The 26,342-nt window shown below is 38.0% G+C and overlaps 4 protein-coding genes across 4 annotated transcripts; 1 reads left to right on the plus strand and 3 right to left on the minus strand.

Moving 5' to 3' along the window:
• The first annotated feature begins 5,400 nt into the window (after window positions 1-5,400).
• oxtrl (oxytocin receptor like) lies at window positions 5,401-12,435 on the plus strand. Its single transcript, XM_035662020.1, has 3 exons — window positions 5,401-5,466; window positions 5,601-6,708; window positions 10,880-12,435. Exons 2-3 carry the CDS (start codon window positions 5,784-5,786, stop codon window positions 11,137-11,139), a joined length of 1,185 nt encoding a protein of 394 aa, XP_035517913.1. The 5' UTR covers window positions 5,401-5,466; window positions 5,601-5,783; the 3' UTR covers window positions 11,140-12,435.
• Window positions 12,436-12,639: 204 nt separating this feature from the next.
• On the minus strand, window positions 12,640-14,152 carry LOC118328344 (caveolin-3-like). Its single transcript, XM_035662029.1, has 3 exons — window positions 14,033-14,152; window positions 13,769-13,894; window positions 12,640-13,004 (listed from the first exon to the last, which is right to left on the minus strand). Exons 2-3 carry the CDS (start codon window positions 13,877-13,879, stop codon window positions 12,663-12,665), a joined length of 453 nt encoding a protein of 150 aa, XP_035517922.1. The 5' UTR covers window positions 13,880-13,894; window positions 14,033-14,152; the 3' UTR covers window positions 12,640-12,662.
• A 609-nt stretch (window positions 14,153-14,761) lies between these two features.
• zgc:172270 (uncharacterized protein LOC100136849 homolog) lies at window positions 14,762-17,216 on the minus strand. The gene is made up of 3 exons (XM_035662028.1): window positions 16,884-17,216; window positions 16,461-16,648; window positions 14,762-15,571 (listed from the first exon to the last, which is right to left on the minus strand). The coding sequence occupies exons 1-3, from the start codon at window positions 17,109-17,111 to the stop codon at window positions 15,421-15,423; spliced, it is 567 nt and encodes a 188-aa protein (XP_035517921.1). The 5' UTR covers window positions 17,112-17,216; the 3' UTR covers window positions 14,762-15,420.
• A 7,461-nt stretch (window positions 17,217-24,677) lies between these two features.
• si:ch211-213o11.11 (probable G-protein coupled receptor) lies at window positions 24,678-26,189 on the minus strand. Its single transcript, XM_035662018.1, has one exon. The coding sequence runs from the start codon at window positions 26,187-26,189 to the stop codon at window positions 24,909-24,911; it is 1,281 nt and encodes a 426-aa protein (XP_035517911.1). The 3' UTR covers window positions 24,678-24,908.
• Between the last annotated feature and the right edge of the window lie 153 nt (window positions 26,190-26,342).

Here is a 26,342-nt window from a genome sequence, read left to right on the forward strand (position 1 = left end):
TATGCAGTAAACAACATCCTCCATTGTTACCCAATGTGTCATGCAGAGAAGTGGAGCTCTGCTTTCTGACCAAGGTCTTAAAAATGATTCTGTTTGGTTTGGGCAATTTTGTTGTGTTCAGTTTTAGTTATTTCCAAATAATAAATGTGTCAATGTAGACAGACAGTGTAGTGGAGTATTAGCCTGCCAAACAAACAGTCAGTAATAGATGAAATAAAACAAAAAACTTCTCAAAAATCCCCAATGAGTCTGAAGATGTTGTCTTTGTGGGAACAGTATGACCTTTTGTATGAGATCATGCCGAAACATTTTCAGTTGAGTTCTGGCATGAACTTGATCTTAAAATTGGGAAAGAAGTTCAGAAATGGAGAAAGAAGTTCAGATGAATGTGATTTGAATGTGGTTTACCAACCTACATTCATCTGGTAAATATTTTGGGAAAAGTCAAAGTTGAGCTTGATATAGACTTACAAGTGAGGCAGATCTGAAAACATATGCTAACTATAGTGACTGCAGTGTGTTTAGAGATGTTGCCACAAAGAAAACAGACAAAAGAACGGGTATGTTTGGTCCTTTATTTTGTGTAGGCCTTGTAAGTCAGCAGCATTGGTGGTGAAAGCAAACAAACATGTCTACACACTATTACATTATTATCTATATTAATTGATATATAAATATATATACAGTATATTTATTTATTTATTTATTTTTTGTTTGAAATCCATACCTTGCCTGGCTAGAGGGACTTAAGGCTTGAAGACTAGTAACCCCCACTATAGTGAGGTTTGGCAAAATATAAAAGAAAATACACCAGGTATGACACACATTTTAGATGACCCTCCAACAATAATAAGCAGAAATATTGAAAAATGACCATTATCCAATTCCATTAAATTTTTTGCCAAAGCTACAGGGAGCCTCTGGAGAGGGGCTGAGGAGCCGCATGCGGTTCTGGAGTCACTACCCTGCCAGACAGAGGGGTTGCCAGCAACAGGGACTAAAATGCATCAAGGTCTCTAAGAGATGGAAACTGAGCCCTCACCCAACCAGTAGGAGTCACTAGATTAGCAATAACACTCGTCTTCTATCTCATGGCCTCAAGTTCCATTTTAAAACAAAGTGGTTGGAAGTTTTGCATTACTAATTTACAAACCTATCAAAATTACAGTATCAGTAATAAGGGATATATTTCAGTTAAAAATCACACTGAAAACATTTTAAAGTTCTCATGATGTAAGTATTTTCAGAATATTAGGTTGTGGGTTTGTAACTTTTATTATACTTTTAAAAAACAACAAATTATCACCTTTGATTGATGCCATCTTTTTGTTAGAGAATCTGGCTTCTAAACTTAAAAATATCTATAAACATTTATTTTAAAGGGCAATTGCATTGTTAAAATGTGCAAACTCTTTTAGATACCAGATAAATGTTTTAAAATTCATAAATACACTATGTCACTTCAGCATTATGTTAAAATTGTACATTTTAGTGCAATTAGAATTAGCTATTAGGTCATTTCACAGGAGAAAATTAACGAATATGTCATCCTTAAATAACTGATTGATTGCCCATGTTAAATCGTGTCTGGAAAGATCTTCATTATTAGTGTTCATTCACCTCTCTCTGCCAACATTTTAAGATAGATTATCTCCAATATAAAAATGATTAATTCTCACACACAAATAATTACTGGCCAGAGCCTTTTGAGGCAAGTTTATTTTCAAGACAAGGCTTCTAATGATACTAAACCCTAATGTGAGAAGAGGAGGCAGGAGCCAGAGCAGAGATAGTATAATTGGGAGATTTTCTAAGTATTTCCCAGTTTTCAGTTTATGTTGTTTGTGTTATGTTTCATAGTCAAAACCTTCTTTGCAATAACATGTCAAATCTTCTTTAGGACCAAGCATCTTACAAATTAGCTCTTGCTGTTAAAATATGTACACAACAGGATGCCAGTGCTTGGTATGTGGGTTCAATACAACCCTATGTACCACACAGTATGTGTTACTCAGTAAAGAATAAATTAATGGGCCCATGGTGAAAGGTACTATTCATTAATGCATTACATAATGTCTGACACCCAATATTGATTAATGTTAAAGCAGTTTGCCATAATAAATCAGTGACGTCTTCAGATGCTTTTGAATGAATGATAAAAACTTTGCACAGACTTTTGGCTGATGCACTTATAGCTGGCCTGAGGCATAAACAAACTAAGCAGCAGCTTGGGGGCCTTGTAGTCATTATTGTTTAATGTAATCGACCACATGGACTTCCCAAAGGTTCAAAAACAACTTTTTGTTCTGCTTTTCCATGTTCCATGTATGTTGGTGCTTCATACATTCTGTTTATATGTGTGATGTCAGCAGTTTATAGGTCCTATTACTCAGCTTTTACAATTGCAATTACAACCTGCAAAGGTTGGGACAGTTTTTGTTATTTTTACATGAGAAATTCTTGATTTGTGTCAGGAAAAGGTTAGACTCAAATTGTGATGACAGTTGTGGGGTTGCTTATATTGCCAGGTCAATCAAATGTGATCAAATCACACCTACACAATCAAACTTTTAGATTTTTTGCTTATTTAGTCATGACTAAAGGTCCATTGTTTAAGGTTTAGTGGCACCTAGTAGTGTAGTTGGTAAGTACAACACCCTTGCCTCACCCTTCTGTTTCAAGCATGTAGGAGAAATGATGGTTATTGAGAACCTCTTGAAAAACGTGAAAGGCTCTATCTAGAGCCAGTTTTTTGGTTTGTTTAATCTGGGCTACTGTAGAAACAGAACATTTCAACATGACAGCCTCCATAGAAGAGGATGTGCTCCCCATGTCGCTAAAAATGGCTCATTCTAAGGCAGCGAAAACACAATAATTCTTATTTTTAGGTGATTATAGACTAATGAAAATATACCTTACCTGTAAATATTATATTCCATTTCTGCCAATAGATTCTCCAAAATGTTACACAATGGACCGTTATCATATATCACAGAAAAATACTTGAATACAAGTTTTTTAGGGGTTTTAATGGCACGTGTGTCCAAAAGAACAGCCCACGACACGTTTTTACATGCAACCTCCTCAACTTGTTTTTATGAAATGCTGGATGATGTATTGACCACAAATGTCTATTTTATCAACCAGAACATTCATATGACAGGTCTAACAGTTGACACCCTCTTATATTGATTCAGTAAAATATTGCATGTCAGCCATCTGGCATATGTCTTGGAATATGCGTGTGGCTGCAAAGTCAGTGAATTATGAGATGCCATGAGTCTGTTACATGTCCTTCATTCTGCCCTTTGTACAATTTTCTTGTGGCATTCTTTTCAAAAAGATCAGTAAAAGACTTTTTCACCTTATCTGCAGCAGCCCTTTTTTTCATTTTCACTTTTTGATCTCTTGTTGGATCTTTCGTCCCACATGACCTGGGTTTGTACCACAGTCTCCTGCACTGAGAATCACCTGGATGGCTTGCTCATTGGTGCCCAAGCATTGTCAATTCTCATCTAACAGAGCAGCTGTATCTTGACTCCAGCAGGTAGTCCTGGAAACAGCCAACCTTGGAAACATAATTTCTGAATAACTTAATAAAATATTCTATCATGTATCACTTAATTGAAAAAAACTAAAAATTAAAGAAAAAAATTAAAACATTAATTCCCTGGATTTGCATACACAATATTTTTTTCAGTGAGCACTTTTGTATAGCCATTAAAGACTGATTTAATCAGATATTCAGAATCTTTCACCTGGAATGGATGTTGCACAAGCAAAGTAAAACAGTTTAAACTGATTTTAATTATCACATTATTTAATCAGTGAAAATACAGCATATTACATACTTTTAGGACTATGTGGAATGAATTACAAAGTGTTACTGCATACAGTTATATCATCTAACCCACAGATTGATGGCTGATGCCAACAACCCCTTTAAAGCACCAGCGATCAGTGATAGGATATGATGAAGGAATGATTATTCAAACAGATCAAAATGTACATTAATTGCACACACACTTACATTCAATTGAATTGTTTCTTCTTGGTTTGGTAGTAGTTTGCAGTACTTTATTTTGTAGCGGGACTGTGTTTGGGTGTTTCACATCTGTGGGTCACTGCTGTTGCTGTACTGCATGTTACATGACCTGGTATCCTGGGGGGAAAAAAGAACTGTTTATCTGCCAACATGTCTGTTCAGATTGTATACCTAGCACATGCACAACAAGATATCTTTGTGTTCAACTAAGTGTTTCAAATAAATCTAAAGGAACAAACTGTTCACACCTTACATGTGATGGTCACATGTTCATGGTATGGTTGAGAACAATGAATCATTTTTTCTCTAACAAGTGACCTGCCTCTTTGTGACTGAACAAAATCAGAAATAACCAGGTTTACTAAAATGACCAGATCTTTTTTACAGATAGATATTTATAATGATTTATGTAAATTTGTCAATTTCAGCAACATACAGGCAAGGTAATGTTTGTTTTTTCTATTCAGAAGGCAAATGTTTGTGTTAAACCTTATTGTTACAATCAGGTTATTGTGCAAATTGAATTTTAAAAACAGCAATTAAATGATTACCTACTTTAAATTGGATGTGAGTGAATAAAGGGTTCCATTCAAAAACAAGATATATGACACGTAACAAAAATAACAGCCACTTTCCTGCGTGAAAGTAAAGAATACTTAGTTGTAAGTAGATAGTTGTTTGAGTCATTTTGACTATCTTTTGCTTAAATGTACTGTATGGGCCTAAAATGGGAGAATATTTTGAGTTAGTACTTAAGAATCCTTCCTTCATGCTTTCCAGGGAACAATTAGGGGACTTGCCTTAGGGAGTTAGTTATTTTTAACAGCTGTTTTGTTCTGTTTGGATACTCAATATTGCACAAATATTGCAATGATATAATGACTCACTGCCCTGGCACTTGAATTAGGCTTTTTGACTTCACCAATCATCTCTGATTTTGCCTGTGCTTAAAGTACTAGTTTACAGCATCACAGTCTTATTACATTAAATCAAAGCAAATGTGTTCCAGCTCCAGACAGCATCTCTTTCCATATTTGGTGGCTTTCTTTGCCTCAACAATTGACCCTCTGTATACGATCAGAGTGGAATTTTCCTCATTTTGAGTCTAACAAGGGATCAATTTAAAAGCACGGACCCACTGCTCAATAAAGGTTAGCATTGCCCAAATGTTGTTAAGGGACATTTGATTTTACAAATCACAAAACTCTACAAAGTCAAAACGTACACTCAATAGTTGTAACGTGCAGTCTGCTCATACTGAACTCAAACAGTTTCCTTCGGAGGAAAATAAGATGAGGGGAGGGGGTTACTGAGATTGGTACAGAGCTTCAGCAAACCAGACATCAAACTGGACACAGCTGCTGATGCAGACTGCGGTGCTCCGATGTCCCCAAATAACTGTGCAAAGGATCGCTTTAAAGGTAAGATTCGTTAGGAAAAAATCTCTTCCTATGGTTATGTGATGATACAATTTCTCTGTGAAGTTTTACTAGCTCAAATGCTTGAGATGAATCCAGTGTTTCCAATAAAAGTGATACATTTTGTTTCTCTGCAGACTACAGCTGACTTTTGGATTACGCAGTAATTTATCCTGAGGTAAACTCACAAAGCCAACTTTAATGGAGTGATGTGGCAGTAAATTGCGCAGGGCAACTACACTACCACACAGCTGATAGCGGTACTGAATCTGTTCTGTGATGTGACCGTTGGCTGCGCCAAAGTGGCGCTTTTACGCACGATGGAGGACTTTTTACGCGAGCAGAATAGTTGGGCGCAGAATGTTTCCTGGAGCAACTCTAGTCGCGGGAATGATAGTCATTTAGGAAACACCACAGTGAATCCTTTGAAGCGTAACGAAGAAGTGGCCAAAGTGGAAGTTACCGTCCTGGTCCTGGTGCTACTGCTCGCTCTGACCGGCAACCTGTGCGTCCTGTGGGCTATCCACGCCACCAAGCACAGCCAGTCTCGGATGTATTACTTCATGAAGCACCTGAGCATCGCAGACCTTGTCGTTGCAATCTTTCAGGTCTTGCCGCAACTCATTTGGGATATCACATTTCGCTTCTATGGGCCGGATTTGCTTTGCAGGCTGGTCAAATACCTCCAGGTCGTGGGTATGTTTGCATCCACCTACATGCTTGTCCTGATGTCCATTGACAGGTGCCTAGCGATCTGCCAGCCGCTTCGCTCCGTGCACAAGAGAAAGGATCGCTTCTGCGTAATCGCCTCTTGGATGCTTAGTCTGATATTCAGCACTCCTCAAGCGTACATATTTTCCTTGAGAGAGGTCGGAGACGGCGTGTATGACTGCTGGGGGGACTTTGTACAACCTTGGGGTGCCAAAGCATACATCACATGGATGAGTCTCAGCATTTACATTTTCCCAGTGGCAATTTTAAGCATCTGCTATGGGTTGATATGTTTTAAAATATGGCAGAATTTCAATTTAAAGACCAGAAGGGAGCACTTCCTGGCTCTGACTGCAAGGCCCTCCAAAGGCGCTCATCCCCTCACTCGTGTGAGCAGTGTGAGGCTCATTTCAAAAGCAAAAATCCGCACAGTGAAAATGACATTTGTGGTGGTCCTTGCCTACATTGTGTGCTGGACTCCCTTCTTCTTTGTCCAGATGTGGTCTGCATGGGATCCTGCTGCACCAAGAGAAGGTAAAGGCACATTTGGATTTTTTTTTTCCTTTTTCTTTATGCAGTTTAAATTTTAATCTTGACATAAATCTCTTTAAATCTATCTCTCTGCATTCACCGGAAACCAGTGGCATATATTTTATAGTGTGCCAAGTGCTCAGTGACACAATGACTAGAACATCATCTTTGATTTATACTGGGGAATTTATTGCCCATAAACCCACAATGTGAAAAAAAAATCTGTTTTTCTACAACAATATTTCAGCACTAAGTGTCTCATACATACAAAGGTCATTCTTTTCCCTCACAGAATATCTCTGGGAATGCATAAGCAATCCAATTCACTTCCATGGCAGCACAATGGTGTTTAACTTCAGACTTCCCGAGGGTGAACACAGATGAATGAGAGTGTCATTTACAGTGGTTATCAGTTCAGAGAACTTTCAGTGGGAGGGTAAATGTACCAAAGCATCAAAGAGTTTCTATCTCTGTTCCCAGTGGTGGTTTATATAATTTCCATTTAACTGCATAGTTTGTTCAAAATTAACCCCTTTGAGATTGACATTAAAGAGAACAAGGGGAGGGGAGCAGATGTGCTCCATGACCTCTCAATTGGTTTTATCTTAGCAAAATTGTTAGTGTGTTCATTTGGCGATCTAGATATAACTTAAACTGGCTAGACTGAGCCAAGCTTATCATCTTCCTATATCAGACTTCTTCCAAGCAGCTTTGCACAAAATTAGTAAAATAAACACATTAAAGACAAGAATGCAATGCTGTACACTACATATCTAAAGTGTATGTTGCAATAAGGGCCCCCATATGGTGGGAGGGATGGACTCATCACTCACCCACTATAGGCTATTTCTTGTTACACTTTAGCATTGTAAACATTGTTTTACCATGTTGTTTTTAACGTGTAATTTTCCAAAGCATCCAAAAGCCACAATTAACATGTCATTGATGTTGAAAAAATTTATATTTATTTCACATTCATACTGAAATAGAAATACTAAACTATGAAATTGTGAACTCCTCGTAGCTGTCAAAACCATGTATCTCCAAAATGCTTTTATCAAGATTCACAAGAAAAACAACAGTTTTCATGTTTTTGGATATGATTATATTTTTTTTAAAATAACACAGTGTTTTTAAATGGTTTATTCAGCTTAAGAAGTAGGCAAATCCAGGGCACATGGTAGCTCACCTGGTAAGGCGCGCGCCCCATGAAGGCTGAGTCGTTGCTGTAGTGGCCTGGATTTGATTTCCGCCTGCGGCCCTTTGCTATGTGTCTCCCGCCAACTTGCTCTTCCTGTCTATCTTCAACTGTCCTATCAAATAAAGGCGTAACATCCCCAAAACATCTAATAAAATAAATAAAAATAAGTAGGAAAATCTTCTTAACAGATAAAGCAATACTAACTCTTCCAGTTCATCTGAAAAAATCTAAATCACCACATTTGGAGATATGTGGTCTTAGACATTATAACATTATAATGAATTGGTTGCTGTATAATATTCAGAGATTAAAACCAAAAATATTGTTTTTGTTACTGACAGTCATTACGATCTTACTGAAAAATAAATAATTGAAGTAAGAACAAGTCACACATATATGGCTAACATGTCCATAGGAGAAAGAAGAAGAGAGTAGAGAAGTGATCGATTTGATATATCTTAATATGCTTTTAGGGATACAAGTCATGTTCATTTCAAAGAAAACTTTTCAAAGAAAAGCTTCTGTTCAACTCAGGTGTGGAAGTAAAATGATTCAAATTTAGCTGATTTTGTGTACATCTTAACTGACTTATTGCATTCTCTCTGAAGTGATGCCCCTCAGGTTAAGACTCCATGTAGATGAGTTTCTGAAGGCAGTTCAATCAAAGTGAAAATCAACACACTCTTGCAGGGCTTGAACTTCAGTCATCATCACTTTTTACAATCTGCAGGATCCACTGATAGTGAAGGAGAAGCTGATTTGCACAATGTTTGTTTAACTTTTTATCCTCAGAATTATCTTTTGATAGAGTACGTATTCTTAATAAAATAGGCCGTATCATCAAAGATACATCACCTTCTGAATTTCAACATCACTCTCCCTCCTTTTTTCCAACTTCAATCTCAGAAGAGCTGTACATCATGATATTGCAGAAGATGGCCAAGATTAATGTTTTTCTTTTATTTCTGGCAGCACAAGAAAGTGGTGAATGTAGGTCAAGGTTTGAAAAGAAGCAAAGTTTGACTGCTGTCATTTTGTGTTTTTTTAAAAGAACTGCGCTCCCCATGGCACCAAATAATCTCAAAACTCCAGACTGGGTGTTTGATTTATCTGTTGAATCGTAATTTTATTTTGACGGGCCATTTGGTTGACACTGTGCACAGCAATAAAGAATAGACTACAGAGCCAGAGCACCATGAACAGACCAGGTCAGCATTTTCGCTTGAGGAGAAAGGAAGACAACGCGCACTAAATCTCTCTTACCCCATTAAAGGTTGAAAAAAAAAAACCTGGAAGTCATCCACTTTCCACTCTTCAGATGGTGTGGTTCTTCAGTGTGCTCTGTGCCTCTAACGACTGGAAATTTAATCAATTGAATGACTGAATAAAATAAGGTATATTTTTCCATCCAGGACAGCATCTTCTAATTGAAGCCATTTATCATGTTGGTGTCAAGCAACTTAAAATCACATTTGTGTGGCATCCATCAACCTTCAATGTTTTTTCAGCTGTAATCCCAAATGTTTTCAGGGGTTGTCTGAAATGCTTCTGACTGTCAGTTCATATATTTCTCTATAAATGATTTGTAATACAAGTGCAACTGCCTTGAATGGAGACTGATATTAATAAAGTAGAAACGGAGAAATTGGGAGTCCAAACCCATCCAGGGAAGGTTTTAATATCTATCCGTCAATGGACTGTAAATGTGTGTGTGTGGCTTGTGCCATTTAACATGAATTAAAATTGAAGAAAAAAACACGACAAGAACTAATACAATTTTAACAAGAGCTTGCTAGCTTAGCCTGTTAGTATGCCCATGGGCTAATTAGCATAAACTTAAGTATTGGGCAAACTGATATTTTGACCTGATGATGGTGCTTGATGAAAATGGGTCAAAGTTATTACACTTAATACTCAGGGGACTATGTTTGTACAAAATATCATAGATATTTCAATAAAAATAGAGGGTCAACTTGGTGGTGCTAGAGGAAAGGTCAGGAGATTACCAAAGTCAAAACATTAAATCGTCTCAGAACCATGAATGTCTGTACAAAATTCCATGGTAACCTATATAATATTTGTTCTGGACCAAAGTGGCAGACCAACCAACAGACCAACCGACATTGCATAATGCATGATAGTAGCAATGGCTAAAAACACTTACAATTGAGGCTTGAAATATCAAACAAAGTACACACTCACTTAATTTGGACCTTTGCCCACAACCAGGTCATTACATCTTTATAGAATTGAGGAAAAACTAGTTACTTTAGAGGCTCTTAAAAGATCCACCCATCCATTCATTTTCTAAACTGCTTATCCTTCAGGGGGGTGGAGCCTGTCCCAGCGTGCACTGGGTGAGAGGCAGGGTGCAGGTCATAGACAAGGCTTTTAAGGATAAGGTTGCCAGTCCTTGTCCACAAATCCCACCAAAAGCAACAACATTTTAGTCCATCTCTTAATATTTTTTATTTTATTTATTTATTTTTTTTTAATTTTCTCTACTCTGCCTATGGCACACAGCCCTAACCCCATTGGTTCCTTCCTACTGAAGATGGAAATCTTTAAAAATGGCTCACAAATATATATAATTTTTATTATTAAAAGTATAAGTAAGTAGTAAACATTAAATCAAAAGGAACTACACTGCCAATGTTAGTAATAATGAAGAAACATGTCACCCAATGTAATGGTGTAGATCATTGATGTGTTATTAATAATGTTTGACAACAATGGAGCTCTATGGCACAGAGTTATAAGATATAACAGGCTTTCACTTGTCAGACAATGTTTGTTAGTAGTATAAATTCATTGTCAATTTGTCCCTTTTCATGGGATTTATTGAAAATAATAAAAAAATAGAAAATATTCTTTAAGATGCTTTAGATTTTTCAACCTCAATTTTGTATTAAGATTGTAAAAATTAAACATACATAATAATAAGCATATGTTCTTCTCTGTCTAACTCTCTAGACATGGCCTTCATCATTGCCATGTTACTGGCCAGTCTCAACAGCTGCTGTAACCCCTGGATCTACATGTTCTTTGCTGGTCACCTGTTCCAGGACCTGATGCAGTGCTTATTCTGCTGCTGCCGACAGTACCTACCCTCCTCCTGCAGTGGTGATCAACAGGGCAGGCACAAAAGCAACTCCTCCACTTATGTCATCAAGAACATGAGCAGCCAGAGGAGCCTCACACACACATCCAGCAATGGAGGGCCAGGACACTGAAGAGCCAGCTGAAAGCCATCCATGCTTCCTGTAGTCAAGTAACCCAGCAATCATGCAAGTTCCTGATTTCAGGCATTTAATTATCTGCAGTGATGGCCATTGCAGTGTGTTTTAAATTGAGCATATAGACGATGTAAACCTGCTGCCTAAACAATGCCCTGCATCCTGTGAACAAAGAGCAGAACAAAATGTCTTTGTGCCTCTATCTCTATGGATGTGTGCCCTTGACTTTCCCACAACACCATTTTCCTTTTTGACTCCCTTTGCACTGGAGTCCTGCACATAATAAATTTATCCTATAATGTAGGAAGCATTTCAAGATTTATACATAAAATAATAAACAACCTTGGGCATATTCAAAGTTGTTTTAGGCTTCTGTCTTTCAGTCTTGAATCTTGTTCCAACAGTTATTGTCCTGATTTGACCTTAAAGGACAAGTAATTATAACAACAGTTATCTTAATGTTGCACATTCTTTCTACAAAGAAAAAAAGAGTTGCTCTGTGTAAATGGGCTCCAATTATGTTACTGTAATGACAGCACTAGGTTGTGTAAAAGAATTGTATAGTTCCATTATTATGGGTGGTTAAATCACAATGTTCATATGCATTAATGATATTAACGTTATTAAGTTAATATCTACTCCTTAATCCAAACATCTCCATTGTAACAACACAGACTCATCAACAAAGCAAAATCCATGAGGAATGCATTTTACAGCAAGGCTGGTTTCAATGTTTTCAGCAGACATGCTACATATCAAACAGTGTTTGTCCTTTATGATGTAATGTGAAATTCACTTTGTAAATAGTTTCCACTGCTCCTTGTGTGTATAATTTTTTATCAACTCCATCTCTTCTTTTCTGATTGATGGTGTTATGGAGTAATCATTGTACTTGGACATTTTACAACATTTAATCAAGTTAGGATCAAACTAGAATAATGGCTCCCTCTAGTGGCCACATGGAATACTTAAACAAATACTCTTTTCTTTTTTTTCTGTTTCATTTCTTTTGCTGTACTGTTCGAGGAAATGTGCCAACTGTTTATACTCAACATATGGAGAATTTCAGTGTCAGGATCAGATAATGTGCATTCCTGGCTTATTAGGTGTGTTTTATAGCTTGGAAAGTTGCCAAGCAAAATGTTGTGGTTCAAAGTAACTTCCATGGGAGCAGTTTTAAGATGGAAGAGTGGAAGTTCACATAAAGATGTGTCAATAGAGAAAGGGAGAAAGTACTTTTAGGGCAATGACACCTTTCATAAAAAATACTTTATTTTAAAGTTTGGCTGACATCCACATAGAATAAAAAGACATGATTAGACAAATTTTATATTTTTCTGTATCAAAAAAGAAGACATGTAGACACTGATCAGCTCAAAATCTAGACTAACAAACAAAAATGGCGACTGTTGATCCCACACCTTTTGTTTGTTGCAGCCTGATATTTCGTGGACCTTCTATGAGTCAGTGAGATGTGCTAGAGTTGGTCCATATCCCTGAATAATTCAGCAGTACAGAGCTTACGCCTCCTTGCGTAAAACCCCTTTAGCGCCTCTGAATATCTTTCCCATTGCATCGAAGACTGGTTGAACCAAGAAGCGTAAGATCAGCAAGTAGGGTTTCCACAGACAGTGGAACTGAATCGCACAGGTCTTCATGCAGGGCACAATTGCCCAAATGCGGCAGAATGACATACAAGCAAAGAGCAGACCCCAGAGCAGTGACAAAGGGATTCCGAGGATGGCTGTGAGGATGCGATAAAACCAGCACTTTGACACTGTGAAGGTGTCGCGGCTGCATTTCCATACACAATCCAGACTGTGTATGCCAGCAGGCTCTGCGATCACATCTTCAAAGTTGATCTAAAACATACAGAGAGGGTTCATTTATTTACTGTTTACTGTTTGGTTATAAGATTAAAGGGTCAGTAAAGACAAATCACAAATAAACATATTATCCCTCAGGCCATATATAGCCAAGACATTGTTTTTTGGAAACAGAAAATGTTGGGTTTTATAAATGTATGTTTCAATACTTTTTAATTATAATCTTAAACCCTCTGCAAAAATAATCTATCTACATAGGGGAAAATATGTTGTTCTGATCGGAGTAAACTGACCCTTTAAAGGTGGACTTATAGCTTAAAGGACCAGTGCATGATTTAGCATGTATACTTGCAAAATTGCCACCAACTTACCTCAACTTCCCATTCCAAGCGCAAAGGAGAAGCTAGGGTGGCATCGAAACAGGCAAAAAAACGTGAATAAGTTCCTTGTAGCTGCTTTAACTACCAGTAAGCTTAAAGTCACTACCAAGATTTTAAAAATGTCAAGTAAAATTCAGCCCTAATACACTTAAGATCTATCCACCAAAACACTTGTTAACAAGAAAAAAACACCAATATCTTCACCTTTTCTTAAAGCAAAACATTTTTGACTTAATTAGTTTACAATCTGTTGTGCATGGCAGCACGTATAGTCAACTCAACGATACAATCATGAATCAATGTTAGGCCAAAATGATCTAAGGCCAAAAGATGACAGTTTTAAGCAGCATTACTTTGTAAGACACACTTTGGCTTAATTAATCTCTAACAAATTAAGTAAAAAGAGAGGATTATTTGGACCTTGATCAAATCCTCGTTAATTTGGTTTGGATCCCTGTTGGTGTGGTCTGTCTCCCTGGTGTGGTCCTCCCTACTGATCAGCGGCTCCCTGGTACGGTCAGTTTCATCCATGGTCCTGCTCTCTGGCTGAAGGAGCAGGAGAAGCTGAAACTGAAGCTGAGATAATGATCCATTTTATAGATGAGAGGTCGGATGTGTGGCTGCAGTGTGGCTGCAGAGGGCAGTGGAGGGGAGGGGCAGTTTATAAACTGAAACGCCACTCACTGTTATTCCAATCCAGGAATGCCAGCAGGCAGCTGCCAGTGTTGACTACCTCAAACTGTCAGAGATACAGAAAGCACTGCTGACATATCACATCAAATATAAGAACAAACACACACACACTTGCGCACACAATAGCGTAATCTTTTGTACAAATGTGACAACTCAAGCAGTGACTTAAAGCCTTTTGCAAAAAGGGAAGTAGGCTCATGTTGCATTTCACACTGAACGTGCCAGACTGCTCAATAAATAGTCAGTAAGTGTGATCTATGGTGAGTTCATGTATCATGTGTATTGATTTCCATCCACATCCAAAAAGTGCAAGAAAAAGAACTTCAGTGTTGCCTATATAAACCAATATAAAACCAAAGTTATTAAATACACAACATTTGCTTTCAAGCTTAAAACAATCACATGAATAAATATATGAAGGTGATTATATTGTAAAACAATACAAATCAGTGTCCTGCTTACCTCCATATTATCCATCCAAAAGTGGTGTAACAGATAATGTTATAAATATCTCTTTTAATCACAATAATTAGTCTTAGGTAGGGAATCAGTGTGTTATAGTGGCTGCCATAGCTTCATAGTTCTTTGGATCTTGTTTCCTGACTCATATATATGTCAGTAGGGTTAGGGTTAGGGTTAGCTAATGCTGAAAGCCTCTGCCCCTTCACTGAATTTAACAGAATAATTATGTTTTATGTTGTGTTTAGGTCAGAAACATACTTTAGTTCATAGCTTTAATTGCCATTCCTCCCTTAAGAATACATTTTCTCATTTTCTACAAAACTGAATATTCTTAGTAATCAGTAACAAAACTTAGGTCATAGTAGTTGTACATTTTTGTTCCTTGAGCATAAACTCTTTTAAAGATTAGCAAAATATAAAATCAAACCCAAGCATTATGACATAAGGATAATACAACATTCAATTTGCACAACAAATAATGCTCAAATTACTTAAAAACCTACAAATCATTCAGAGTCGTAACCCTACTATGTGTGAGAAAAAGTACTGCATGCTAAACAATTCTTCAAATCAATCACTGTAAGTTTAAAAAAAAAAACTTTTGCACTGGTGTTTTTTTGTTTGTTTTTTTTGGTCTCACAAAAGCAACTTGCTGAAATTAAAAATGATATCACATTCTTTTTGTCACTGTGTCAGGTTCACATTATTGTTTTAAAATGTCACACACCATATATTATCATTAAAAAGGACCAGCAGATACTGTTGGACTTCTTAACTGTGGAAAACATGTAGTTCTAAATGTTTTATTTTTGAATTAAATATTAAATAATCAAATTGCACTGCCCACTAAGGGTCAGTGTACTAACACCAGTGCATGTGCGCACATAACAAACAATCCCAGTTTGGATGTGTGAGTCTCATTCTTTAGCCAGGTGTATACTGAAGCCTCCGCAGCATTTCCCAGCACTCAAGAAGAAGGGACGAACAATGATGCTCAGCACAATGCTCCATAGATCCTGCAGCCAGCGTGTGCCAATAGAGATACACTGGACACAAGGACCAACCATCCTGCCATAGAAAGAAACACAAATATTACATAGAAAATCACCCAAATTTTAAAAAAGACATATCTCATTCACAGTGATACTGAGCCAAGCAGCCAGTTTTTAGATACCTGTCTTCTGAAGCAGTGTAAGCATGCAACTGAAAGTATTGAGTACTTCCCCAAAACCAACGGGAATTTATACTTGAATGGCTTTAGTATTTCTTAACTTTGGATTAAAATAGGATATGATTCTTTCCAGTGGGTATCACAATTCCTCTTTTTCCACAGTGTGGCACACGCATGTCTTTTAACAAACTTTCATTTTTAAACTATGATATTAACCATGTCGTTTTCGTGCATAAACCTAACCAAACTGCGAGCGTTTCATGTTTGACCATGTGTTAGAAAGGATTTCTGGCAGAAAGGTCTCATACAGACGCCAAAGGGTACCTTGTGTGTCCAGGGGACATGACAAAACAGCGTAAGTATTTGACAAACTGGGATGAGAACGTGATTGCCCAACTATATTTGCAAAAGTATTGGAGTGCCCGTCCAAAAAAATTTGCAGAGAATATTGCAATATGGATATTTCTCAGAGGCCTGTCTCATCTTTAGGGGTTTGGGGGCCTATTAAGCTAAGAGGAATGAAATTTAAAAAACAGTAAATCTTTCCAGAAACAGTGTACAGTGATTTGGTGATCAACTGCGTTTTCATCTAGTGTCATCATTTGTGGTTTTAAGCACCACAAACAAACTTCCATTCGCTCCCATGTTACTTCGGTGGAAGCAGAAAGAGATTGATATCTCGTGATCTGGCCAAATTAAACCAAAAGATCTGTTAAGAAGCAAGAGAGCAAAAAAAGTGACATGTTGTCCTTTTAATGTGTGCAGGAGGGCACGGTTTGAACCTACCAGATGTGAAGACAGCTCAAGATGGCAAAGAGGAGACCAGAGATAATTGACACAGGAATGGCCAGAAGCACTGTGACTATCCTGTAGATCCAAACCCTAGTCACCTCAAATAGGGCGTTACTCCAGATCCACACTCTGTCCCCACTGCGCACTGACACCGGCTCGGCAATTACATCCTCAAACGTCACCTGGAGATACAAAAAGAAAGTGTTCACAGAGGTGAACCTTTAAGTCATGTTGCTGTTGGAATTGATTCATCTTCAGAAATAATCACAGGGCAGTGCAATCCGCCAAGCAGTTTCTTGGTTCTACATGCCAATGTTTTAGTGTGATTTTAAAATCAGCTAACTCACTACATGTGACAAATGCACAAATTGTCCATAAAACACAGTTCAGTAGAGCCACTGAATGAGAATGCAATACCTTGAGACAGTCATTGATACCTCGGGGGTCTCTGACATTAATCAAGGGCTTGGTATCACTGATTTCCACTAGTGTAGATGTATGAATATTTTCCTCTTCCTCCAGAGCAGGAGGGGCCCTCCACAGTGTCTGAGGTTCCTCCTCATTATCAAATTCATCAGGATCACTGGAGTCTCCCAAGTCAATCTCGACTTCCTCTGAATCTTCTCCTTTCATCATGATGTCCATTCAAACATGTGAAGAAAACAATAATCCAGAGAGCAGAGTCGGTGCCTGTCACTTCCCTGTATACAGCCCAGACTGGGACCGCTGACAGGACCCCTCAGCTGGCTGTGCAGTGAGGTTATATTGGGAACATTACAGTGCCCTGGGTGGTATTTGCAGATGGTCTTACAAGTGAAGATCATTTTCCTGTGCTGTGGGAGGATAGGAAGGACCGGGAGGGATATAAATACTCTAACCATGGAGATGGCTCTGTATACACTGATACACCCCACTGTGAAAGCAATCGCATGAATGCAGACAACATGAGAGAAATCTGCAAGCATGGGAACAAGATAGAGTAAAACAATGCACATCAAGTAACTTCCAACTGGAATATTTGACACAAGTATGTTTTGATTCTACGATGTCATTCATTTCCAAGTGTCATTTTCACTTAAGAAGTGTCTTTGCGTTAGAAAAGATTGACAAGTTAAGACAAGACAATACTGCCTCCCTCTGGCCTGCAATGGAAATTATTTATCTTGCGGAGCAATCAGATGTGCCTGGTAGGGAATATTAAAAAAACACAAACTTGTTCAGAGTAATCTAAATATGTACAAGTAATCTAAATGTGTACCAGATTTGTCAAATATTAGATGCCATATGGCCAAAACTCCAAAATGGCGCAAAAATGTATAGGTTAGGCAAATTTGCAAAAGGTACAAAACATAAAATGCTACATGCTGCTTTCAGCAAACAAGTAAGTCCCCATATTACTCCTGTGACTTACCTCAAGCCTCAGCCCATCCCTGCACTACAGCCCCACCATTATTATATGTACTTAAATGTTATTCTGTCTCAGGCTCAGAGAGACAAACTGGTCACAAAACTACATTCTTTAGGAAATTACCTCAAACCTACAGGTCAGGTCATTTTTGACTTTGTGAATTTTTCACTGCCACCTATAGTTGAAATTGACTTCAGCATCCCCATGTGTATAGCTATGTGGAACTTTGTTCCCATGGAAAATTTTGTTAAAGAGAAATGGTAATAGTAAGTATGGTGTTAATAAAGTCCACAAGATGGAGCTATTGGTGCCATGCTTTAGTATGTCATATTCATTCTCATGGAGGGTTGTAGCTCTGATACTCTTGTAATAATAAGGGGAGCTGGAGTCGCACAATAAACATATAAAACAAATTTCTTCATATAAGGGTTGTACTTTATCCAGGCAAAAGTTTACTTAAGAATTGTTTGTGCATACCAGTGTGATGTGTTGTTTTCTCATATATTGTTTGTGTTTCTGAGACAAAAGTGGTTTTAAATTGTGGATAAAACCTGAAGGTTTTAGTTAACTAACAGTTTAATACAGGGAAAGAGAGAGGAGAGGGATGCAGTCTCAATCAGCAGCACATGGGTTCAAAACTCACAACCTCTTGAACTAAAAGGTGAACAAAAGTACAAAAGTGACAAGATCATAAACCAGTGGACTGTTCATACTGTTACAAGACAACAAAATGTAAGACAAATCTTTTTGTTTTATTGACTCTAAGTCAAGTAATGGTCAGGTTTTTCCAACTGAACTCTACCCACCTCAAACTAGGCAAAACAAAACAGCGCAGACACTTACTGTGCTTTTGCAGAAAATGCTGTGTTCACGTAGGACCCCTACACTTATATTAACACAAATCTTGTTGTTTTATTGACTCTAAGTATTAAATAATCATATTAAAGATAAGCTTTATAGAAGCAAATATTGTATTTGAATGTTACTTTAACACCCCCTGGAAGATTAATATATTGAAAATCTGCAAGAATTGATGCCAAGAAGAGGGATATAAGTTTTGCCCTGTTTGTAAAGTAGTAATTGTATGCACTGAACCAACACATCACACAACAAATTGTAAGCTTGAATTTTCATATTTAAATGTATTTGCTTAAAAAGAAGCTTCTAGGACAGAGATTTGAACATTATTAGTGGCAGGCGGACTTGCAGTACATGAGGATGTATAATGGCTGGTCGTATACAAGTTGTGCAGTGTGCAGATTGTACCGCAGTCAATGTATTTACATTGTAAGCAAGAGGAGGCTTGTGGCAGCATTTTCAGTTATGGAGGAGGTAAAACTGTGGGAGAGAGACATGTTTACCGTGTTTTTTATTTTTGGTGAAAACTGAAATGTGCTATAAAAGCCCCCATTTTCATACACCTTTATGGCCTATAGCTCACGCAAAATCCATCCTTTTGATGGAAACCTGTTATTTGCTCAGCTTGGATGATAATTTACTGCCTTAGTTCGCTCTTTCCAGTTCACCACCAGCATCACTTACAATGCGGAAGCAACACGAGACATATTGCATGTTATCACAATATTCTCCTCTAGGCCCAGATAGTATGAAGAGTCTTCTTGGGTCTCTACACTCTATCTGGTGTAAAGCATGTTTCGCAACATGCTTTTAAGGAAAACCCTTTCACCCCTATCAACCTTTGGACCCATTAACCAGTCATCCTCACTGCTATTAATAGGTCAGCTATGAATCCACAGAGTTAGACCAGACTCTTCTCAGCTACCCATCAGACCTTCATCACAAGGCCATCTCACACTGCTCTCATCATCATCATCATCACCAAATAAAGACCCAGAACAGCAGCTGGAAAGCAAAGTGATAATCTGATAAAATAATATTACTAATCTGATAATTATACCAAGTACCTTCTGCGGAAATGTCCTCACATCATAGAACCTCGTAAATAAATAAAATAAAATTAAGGTGATTGTGATTGTAAGAGCTATGCATGCAAGAGTCTGAAATTTGTAACTATACTTTATTTTAAAAGAAGAAACAAAATGGAAATGTTTTCAAAAAGGTTGAACAATTACTGTTAAATACATAACAAACAAAGTACATAACAAACTGTACATCTGTTCAAAGTTGAACATAAGTGAGCTACTCTGCGATGAGCACTGCACTGTCTCCATGGTAATCATAATTTCTGGCTGCTGGATGAAGACAGAGAAAGAACACAGTTTATTGATGACAGAATTTCCTGTGTCTGTGCCGGAGACAACGGTATGCTAATGGACTGCACACCTCGCCAGATGGGGTTTGTTTGTGTCCGTGGCTGCACAGGTGAGTAAGCGGAGAGTGAGTGTATGAGTAACCAAGAGAGAAGGAGGAAAAAGAGAGGAAAAGAGAAAGAATAAGACACATTTCGCAGCTCATTGTACCCAGTGGTTGATTTCCCCCAAAGATGTCACATGTATTTGGGGAGGTTGTAAGATAATTAGGTTGACAGGAAGGTTTTAGATTCTTCTGCAGTAGTAGTTTTTCTAAATAGATTTCGGTCTCTCAGCTTCAAACAACAATATTCTTCAACTTACCTGTCCATTTGAATACAAAAACAAGTATTTGTACCATATTTGTTTTGTCTTGCTTGATTCTGGCTCGTTATATAAAGCTCAAAAATGACTTTTATATATTTTGTATATGGTGTTGAAGCCCTCAGCAAACTCAGCAATGTGCTTCACCTGGACTGTGTGGGTGTTTTTTGATCAGATTTGACTGACAGTGACCTGGAAGCGTAACAATGTTACAAGTCATCAGATTTTGGCTAAATCCTGATTGGTCAGCTTTTCCCAACTGAACTCTACCCACCTCAAACTAGTGACAAAACAAAGCAAAACAAAACGTGCAGACAGAAAGTCTGCCATTGACAAAACCTACACTTACTGTGCTTTGCAAGAAAATGCTGGTTCAAAGTTAGCACCCCAGCACTTATATTAAAAAGCTGATATGGCTAATAAGTTTTCAGGACCTTTAACTAGACTAAACACAGGTTTCTCTACTGTATAAACTGTACATTTTATAACATATATATTTGCAGGCCCAAAGAGTTGAGAACACACAAACACATGTTAATCAGATTCATATCACTGAGTGTGTCTGTTTTAACTAGTGCTTTGATTTAACTCCAACCACTCCCAACAGCTGCAGCTTATTTGGGGCATGAGGGATGTCAGACAGTGTTCCTGCTCAGCGCCTGTCAGTCCAGCTGTTTTCAGTACAATAGGTCAGATTGAATATTAACAACGCAATCACTAATTAAGTGCTTCCCATCTAACACCAAAAAAATGGGGGAAATATTTATTTTTAGCATTGGGAAATCCCCTCTCCACAAAATCCTCCTTAAATGCCAAACACCAGTATCGCAGCATGAATCAGCCTGTGATTCAGTCTTAATATCCCATTATGAATTTAATTAAGTTTTTTATGAAAGAACTCAAAATGACCTAAATCAGTTCTCCCATGGCCATGGGTGCCATCTAATATATCAACTGGGTATTTCACATTTTCTCTGAGGACGATGAATATAATCTTGAGTCAGAAAGCTTAAAATATGAACAGCTAATTGGTTGACAGTAGCACAAACACTGATTCGACTTAAATTTACTGCCAAGTTGTTAAAAATTTTCATTAAAATGTTTTCATCAGTATAAATTCAACAGGAATACAAAAAGAGCAGCGCACGACTGAAAAACAATATTAAAAATACATATTCTATATTATGACAGCAAATACTATCTGACATCTTAAACTAAACATGTTTTCTAAATTATTTTTGCTGCTGCATGTTGAAAAATTAGAATAAAAACAAAATTTCATTACGTACAGTAAATGTTTGTACTGACGTTGAATGAACAATTAGAAAAGTTATACGGTGGGCGCCCTAGTAGCTTACCTGGGAGAGTGTATGCCTAAGTAAGCATGTACTAAGTGAGTCCATAATGCAGTGGCACAGGTTTGACTCCAACTTGTGGCCCTTTCTCATCCCATTTCCTGTCAAAGGCAAAAAAGCCCCCCCAAAAAATAACCATTAAAAAAAAGAAACGCTTCATTTGGTTGTACAATGTATATGCACCTTCCATAAAATATAAATTAGTCTTATTACTTATTTGCAAATAATTTACCAAAATGTCGACCTATTCCTTTAAGGAGTGTTTTTCAGATGCCTGTTATGCACACTTGTCTAATCCTGCATGGCTGTGGGCCTTTAATTAGTTTGTGGGGACCTAAGTGCACTGGACGTGAGCTTGTGCTGTGTGAGCTCTAACGGTTTAGCAGCTGTCATGTTACATGTGTACATGCAGTTCTGAGGAAACTCATGCTGTTACTGTTTGAGGGAAAGTCTGATGAAATAATGTGCTTCACTCTGTCAGACAGCACCATCAATCACACCTTCTCTCTTTGATTCCTCAGGAGTGGTTCTCTCATTATTGCTGTCTGTGCAACAACACGTTCATCAGGTTTAAAGTAAACAGACAACACAAGGTACAGAACAGTAGGTGTTTTCAAATGTACCATTAAGTACAGAAAACAGAAAACCACGCTCAGCTGAGCTCAAGCCACGGATTCTCATTTTCTATAGAGAGTGGGCCTGTGTTTGATCTACAATGAATATGCTTTGCACAAGAGATGCACAGTTGATGCGTTTGTCTTGATTCAATGAAAGCCGCCACTGAGGTGGGCGGTCCTTCAGTTTAATTAGCAACTTATGAAAACTGCTCAGGCTCAAATATTCATTGGACTGAATCACACACTAAGGAAGCTGGCTGATGAAACAGGCAGTCAGCTCTTTGAACTGTATTGTTATCAACGCCATTGCCTCCTGTTTTTATATCATATACAAAATATCATATTCAAAAGACTGGTATCTAATGTTTAACTTTCTGAGGAAAAAATGGGGGAAAAAATTGATCAATGAGATTGAATATATCTTCATTTCTTTTTTAGCTGCTTCTGGGGTACAAAGTGTTCTTTGTGTTTTTATGACATTAAATCCCCTTTTTAAGTGTCTTTAATGGTGGAAAAATAATCTTTTACCATACATATTATCTTCTTTTTAAAACATCAACACATTTGTGTGGAACAAACCCTCCATTCAAGTGTTATATCATATTTGTACACTGTATGTGTGTTCATCAACGCTTGTTCTTGTTCCTTTTTTTGGTATTGATAACCATACTGTCCTGTTATTCGAGGTTTCACTGGTGCTCTGCAGCCATAAAATGGCACAGTGTTATCTTGCCTTTAACATATTGGGATGTCTATAAATTATTCTTTCTCATGTTTTTGGATGTCAGTTTGTGTAGGATGTATTTTCTCCTGCCTTTCAGTACACAGCCTTACATAGCTGTCACTCCTCCTATTGTTACTTTTCTTTTCACATTGACAAGCAGCACCAGTGCTACTACAGCAAAGCAGGGTTTTTTTTACATGTTTTTCTATGGAATCTTTTCATTTGTTTACCGATTTCTGATTTCCGTGAATATCAGTGAACTGAAGTGTTTACAGGATTAGTGAAAATTTAATTCAGCTTGCTTCTTGCTTCATTTATCATATTCAATTCATATTATTTATTGGCATGTCTATCTGATGTCTATCTAATCTGTATGGGAAAAGCACACTCCCTAAAAATATACACCACAGACACATCAACATTTAATCTGTCTTCATTGACTGATCTGTGAAAAATATTAATGACTAACCTAGTTTAACAAGAACAAATTATATATACCATATTTTTATGTGCACAGTAGGTAGGTTGTAGATACATGTATGTAAATATAAATGATTTGTTGTTAATCTGTCAGTCTATGCATATGAAGAAGGTATTAGAGACAACCACATCAGCTGTTATGAAATGGCATTTTCTCCTTATATAATCATGTGTTAACTAGGCTCAGTCTCAGTCTTTTCATAAGTAGACACACGAACGGTCAGGATCCAGAGTCGAAGCTCAGAGACAAAATGTCAAACATACGCAGAGAAGGTGCAGATGGCTCCTTTTAGTGCTTTTTTGTGACCAGAGAGAGATGGGAATTTCACATTTAAATTTGGCTCTAGGATACTTTGACAGGACACATGATGGACTTTTAATGGGGAGGCTGTTGATCTCACGATTACGGTATTTGTCTGATCACTCTGGATCCTTCACTCTTACAGTCTGTCTCTGCAAGATTAATGATTATAAATGAACAGAGAGCCATAAATTATTCTCTGCTGTCAGAAAATACAAAATTATTAGCACTATCAAATGCTTGCTTACTGTGATCTACATAAATGATTGAAGTAACCAGTGTTTATTTGCACATTTAAAGCAATAGAAAACAATACATTATTGAACAAAAAGTTATGTGTCTGTTGAGTACAATAAATAAATTTACATTAATTCCTGCAACATAAATACAACATGAAAACACTGAATTACTTTGAAGTACAAAGAATATTGCTGCGATATTGATAACTTCTGAAAAATGAACGACTGCTCACTTTCATCCTTATTGTAATTTCTGAGACAGTATTAACCTGTAGATCTGTCTATTCATTATATTGTCATGACTTAGTATTCAAGTATAATGTGATATTTGTGTTCATTACTTTATAACAAAAGAGATTTACTGATTGCACTTAAACAGTAACTTTGCATTAGTAGCTGGTCAACATAAAGTGTAACTTTATCACACTTGTTTAGCCACAAATACAGTAACAATAATTTAAGAAACTATGTCCATTAACTTTCCAGGATTATTTCTGAGTATAATCTTAATCCTAAAATAAAAGAATAAAAGTATGTAAAGATAAAAAACAAAAACTGTGTGTTTATTTCTTGATGCTGTATCTTAGCTTTTCCTGTATGCAAATACAGTTTACGGATATATTGCAGACAGTCAAGTGCTGTTAACCTCTGTGAATCACTTTTTATCTTGTAGCTGTAATAGTCCTGCAGGCTACAAATACTGTGGCACAACAGTGAGGTATATCTAACTAAACTCCTCTGGGATCTGTCCTGGTATCCTGAAACCAGTCTGCCCAGTTTGATCCAGAGTGCTCCTTGGACTGGATGTGGCGAAGCTTGCACGTGTCTCTATTGTGCAACTGGTCCTATGGAGGAACTGCAGGAAGTTCTCATGGCCTGAGCCGTCATGGCTAGAGACAGCCAGTTCTACTGGCCGGGCTGAGTAGCAGCGCCTCAGCTTACAAAGTTCCTCCCTGATCTGCCGGTTAAGAAGACCATAAAAGAATGGGTTAATAGCAAAGGAGGAATATGCCAGCCAGGTGACGGCTTCCTCCAGGTCATCAGGAATTGTAGGTGTTGCATCTAGTGTCAGATGGAGGTGGAAGGCAAAGTAAGGCAGCCAGCAGATCAGAAACTGGCCAACAATAACCACCAGAGTGAGAGCGGCTTTACCGCCACCAAAAGGCCGGTCACGCATAATCCTACGTGGGGCGTTGCGAGTTGTGATGATTGTAGTCTGGCTGTTTATTGAGTCAGAGCGATGCTTCAGCTGACTGTTTGTCCATAAGGGCAGAGGTCCATGCTGACGGGCAGCCACACGGGCAACCTTGTAAACATTACAGTAGACAGCAAAAATCACAACAGCAGGCAAGCAGAAACAGGTGACACTAAAGAGCACAGAGAAGACTCGTCGGTGGTCACTGTGGCTCCAATGCAGCGAGCAGTGTGCAGCACTGATGGAGCTCAGGCTGCTGTAGGACGGCCACCCAAACACAGTGGATAGCCCCAGCACGACAGAGACCACCCACACCATCACTATCACGGCTGCAGTCAGCTTCAGCGTCATCTTGACCTCGTAGCGCATGGGGTGGACGATGTAGTAGTAACGCTCCACACTGATGGCTGTGATGGTTAAGATAGAGGCAGCTATGAGGGTTACATTAAGGAAGACATAGACCTGGCACTCCAGTACAGTGAACACCACACCAGCAAAGTATGGAGAGCTGGACACAATCCCAAGAGGCATGAGCAAGATGGCACACAGCAGGTCCACTGCACACAGGTGGCACACAAAGACAAATTTCCTGAGATGAGGGGCTTTTATGACAACAACCAGAACAGCAGTGTTGGCTAGAAGTGCCAGAACATTCAAGGTCACCATGAAAAATATCCCTGTTAGGTCCTTGAACCGTGTCTGCGGGTTGGGAAGGGTGCCCAGCTGTCTGCTGGGAGCTGAGGGCATCGGTTCCCAAACTGTGGTGCTGTCATTGTACTCACGGGTCAGATATGAACTGTTTTCCTCCATGATTCATTGTGAAGGTTTCAAAGTAAGAGTACACATCTGTAATGCTGACTTCCCCATTGTTCAGTAATGAGGCAGAAGGATCCTTTGGACATCAAATTAAATATTCTTCACTCCTGTGTTAGAGAAAATAAAGTCCATTAAAACAGGATATTT

This window comes from Morone saxatilis, unplaced genomic scaffold, assembly GCF_004916995.1.
Source record: "Morone saxatilis isolate NCDOM2014 unplaced genomic scaffold, NCSU_SB_2.0 Contig18, whole genome shotgun sequence".
Taxonomy (NCBI): domain Eukaryota; kingdom Metazoa; phylum Chordata; class Actinopteri; family Moronidae; genus Morone; species Morone saxatilis.

Excerpts from the sequence above, each read along its gene's own strand:
- oxtrl (XM_035662020.1), top strand. The coding sequence starts at position 5,784 with ATGGAGGACTTTTTACGCGAGCAGAATAGTTGGGCGCAGAATGTTTCC. Across the intron at positions 6,709-10,879 it reads TCCTGCTGCACCAAGAGAAG|ACATGGCCTTCATCATTGCC; the intron begins GTAAAGGCACAT and ends CTAACTCTCTAG.
- LOC118328344 (XM_035662029.1), bottom strand. The coding sequence starts at position 13,879 with ATGGATGAAACTGACCGTACCAGGGAGCCGCTGATCAGTAGGGAGGAC. Across the intron at positions 13,005-13,768 it reads TTAACGAGGATTTGATCAAG|ATCAACTTTGAAGATGTGAT; the intron begins GTCCAAATAATC and ends TGTATGTTTTAG.
- zgc:172270 (XM_035662028.1), bottom strand. The coding sequence starts at position 17,111 with ATGGACATCATGATGAAAGGAGAAGATTCAGAGGAAGTCGAGATTGAC. Across the intron at positions 16,649-16,883 it reads GTATCAATGACTGTCTCAAG|GTGACGTTTGAGGATGTAAT; the intron begins GTATTGCATTCT and ends TTGTATCTCCAG. Across the intron at positions 15,572-16,460 it reads TTGAGCTGTCTTCACATCTG|GATGGTTGGTCCTTGTGTCC; the intron begins GTAGGTTCAAAC and ends TTTCTATGGCAG.
- si:ch211-213o11.11 (XM_035662018.1), bottom strand. The coding sequence starts at position 26,189 with ATGGAGGAAAACAGTTCATATCTGACCCGTGAGTACAATGACAGCACC.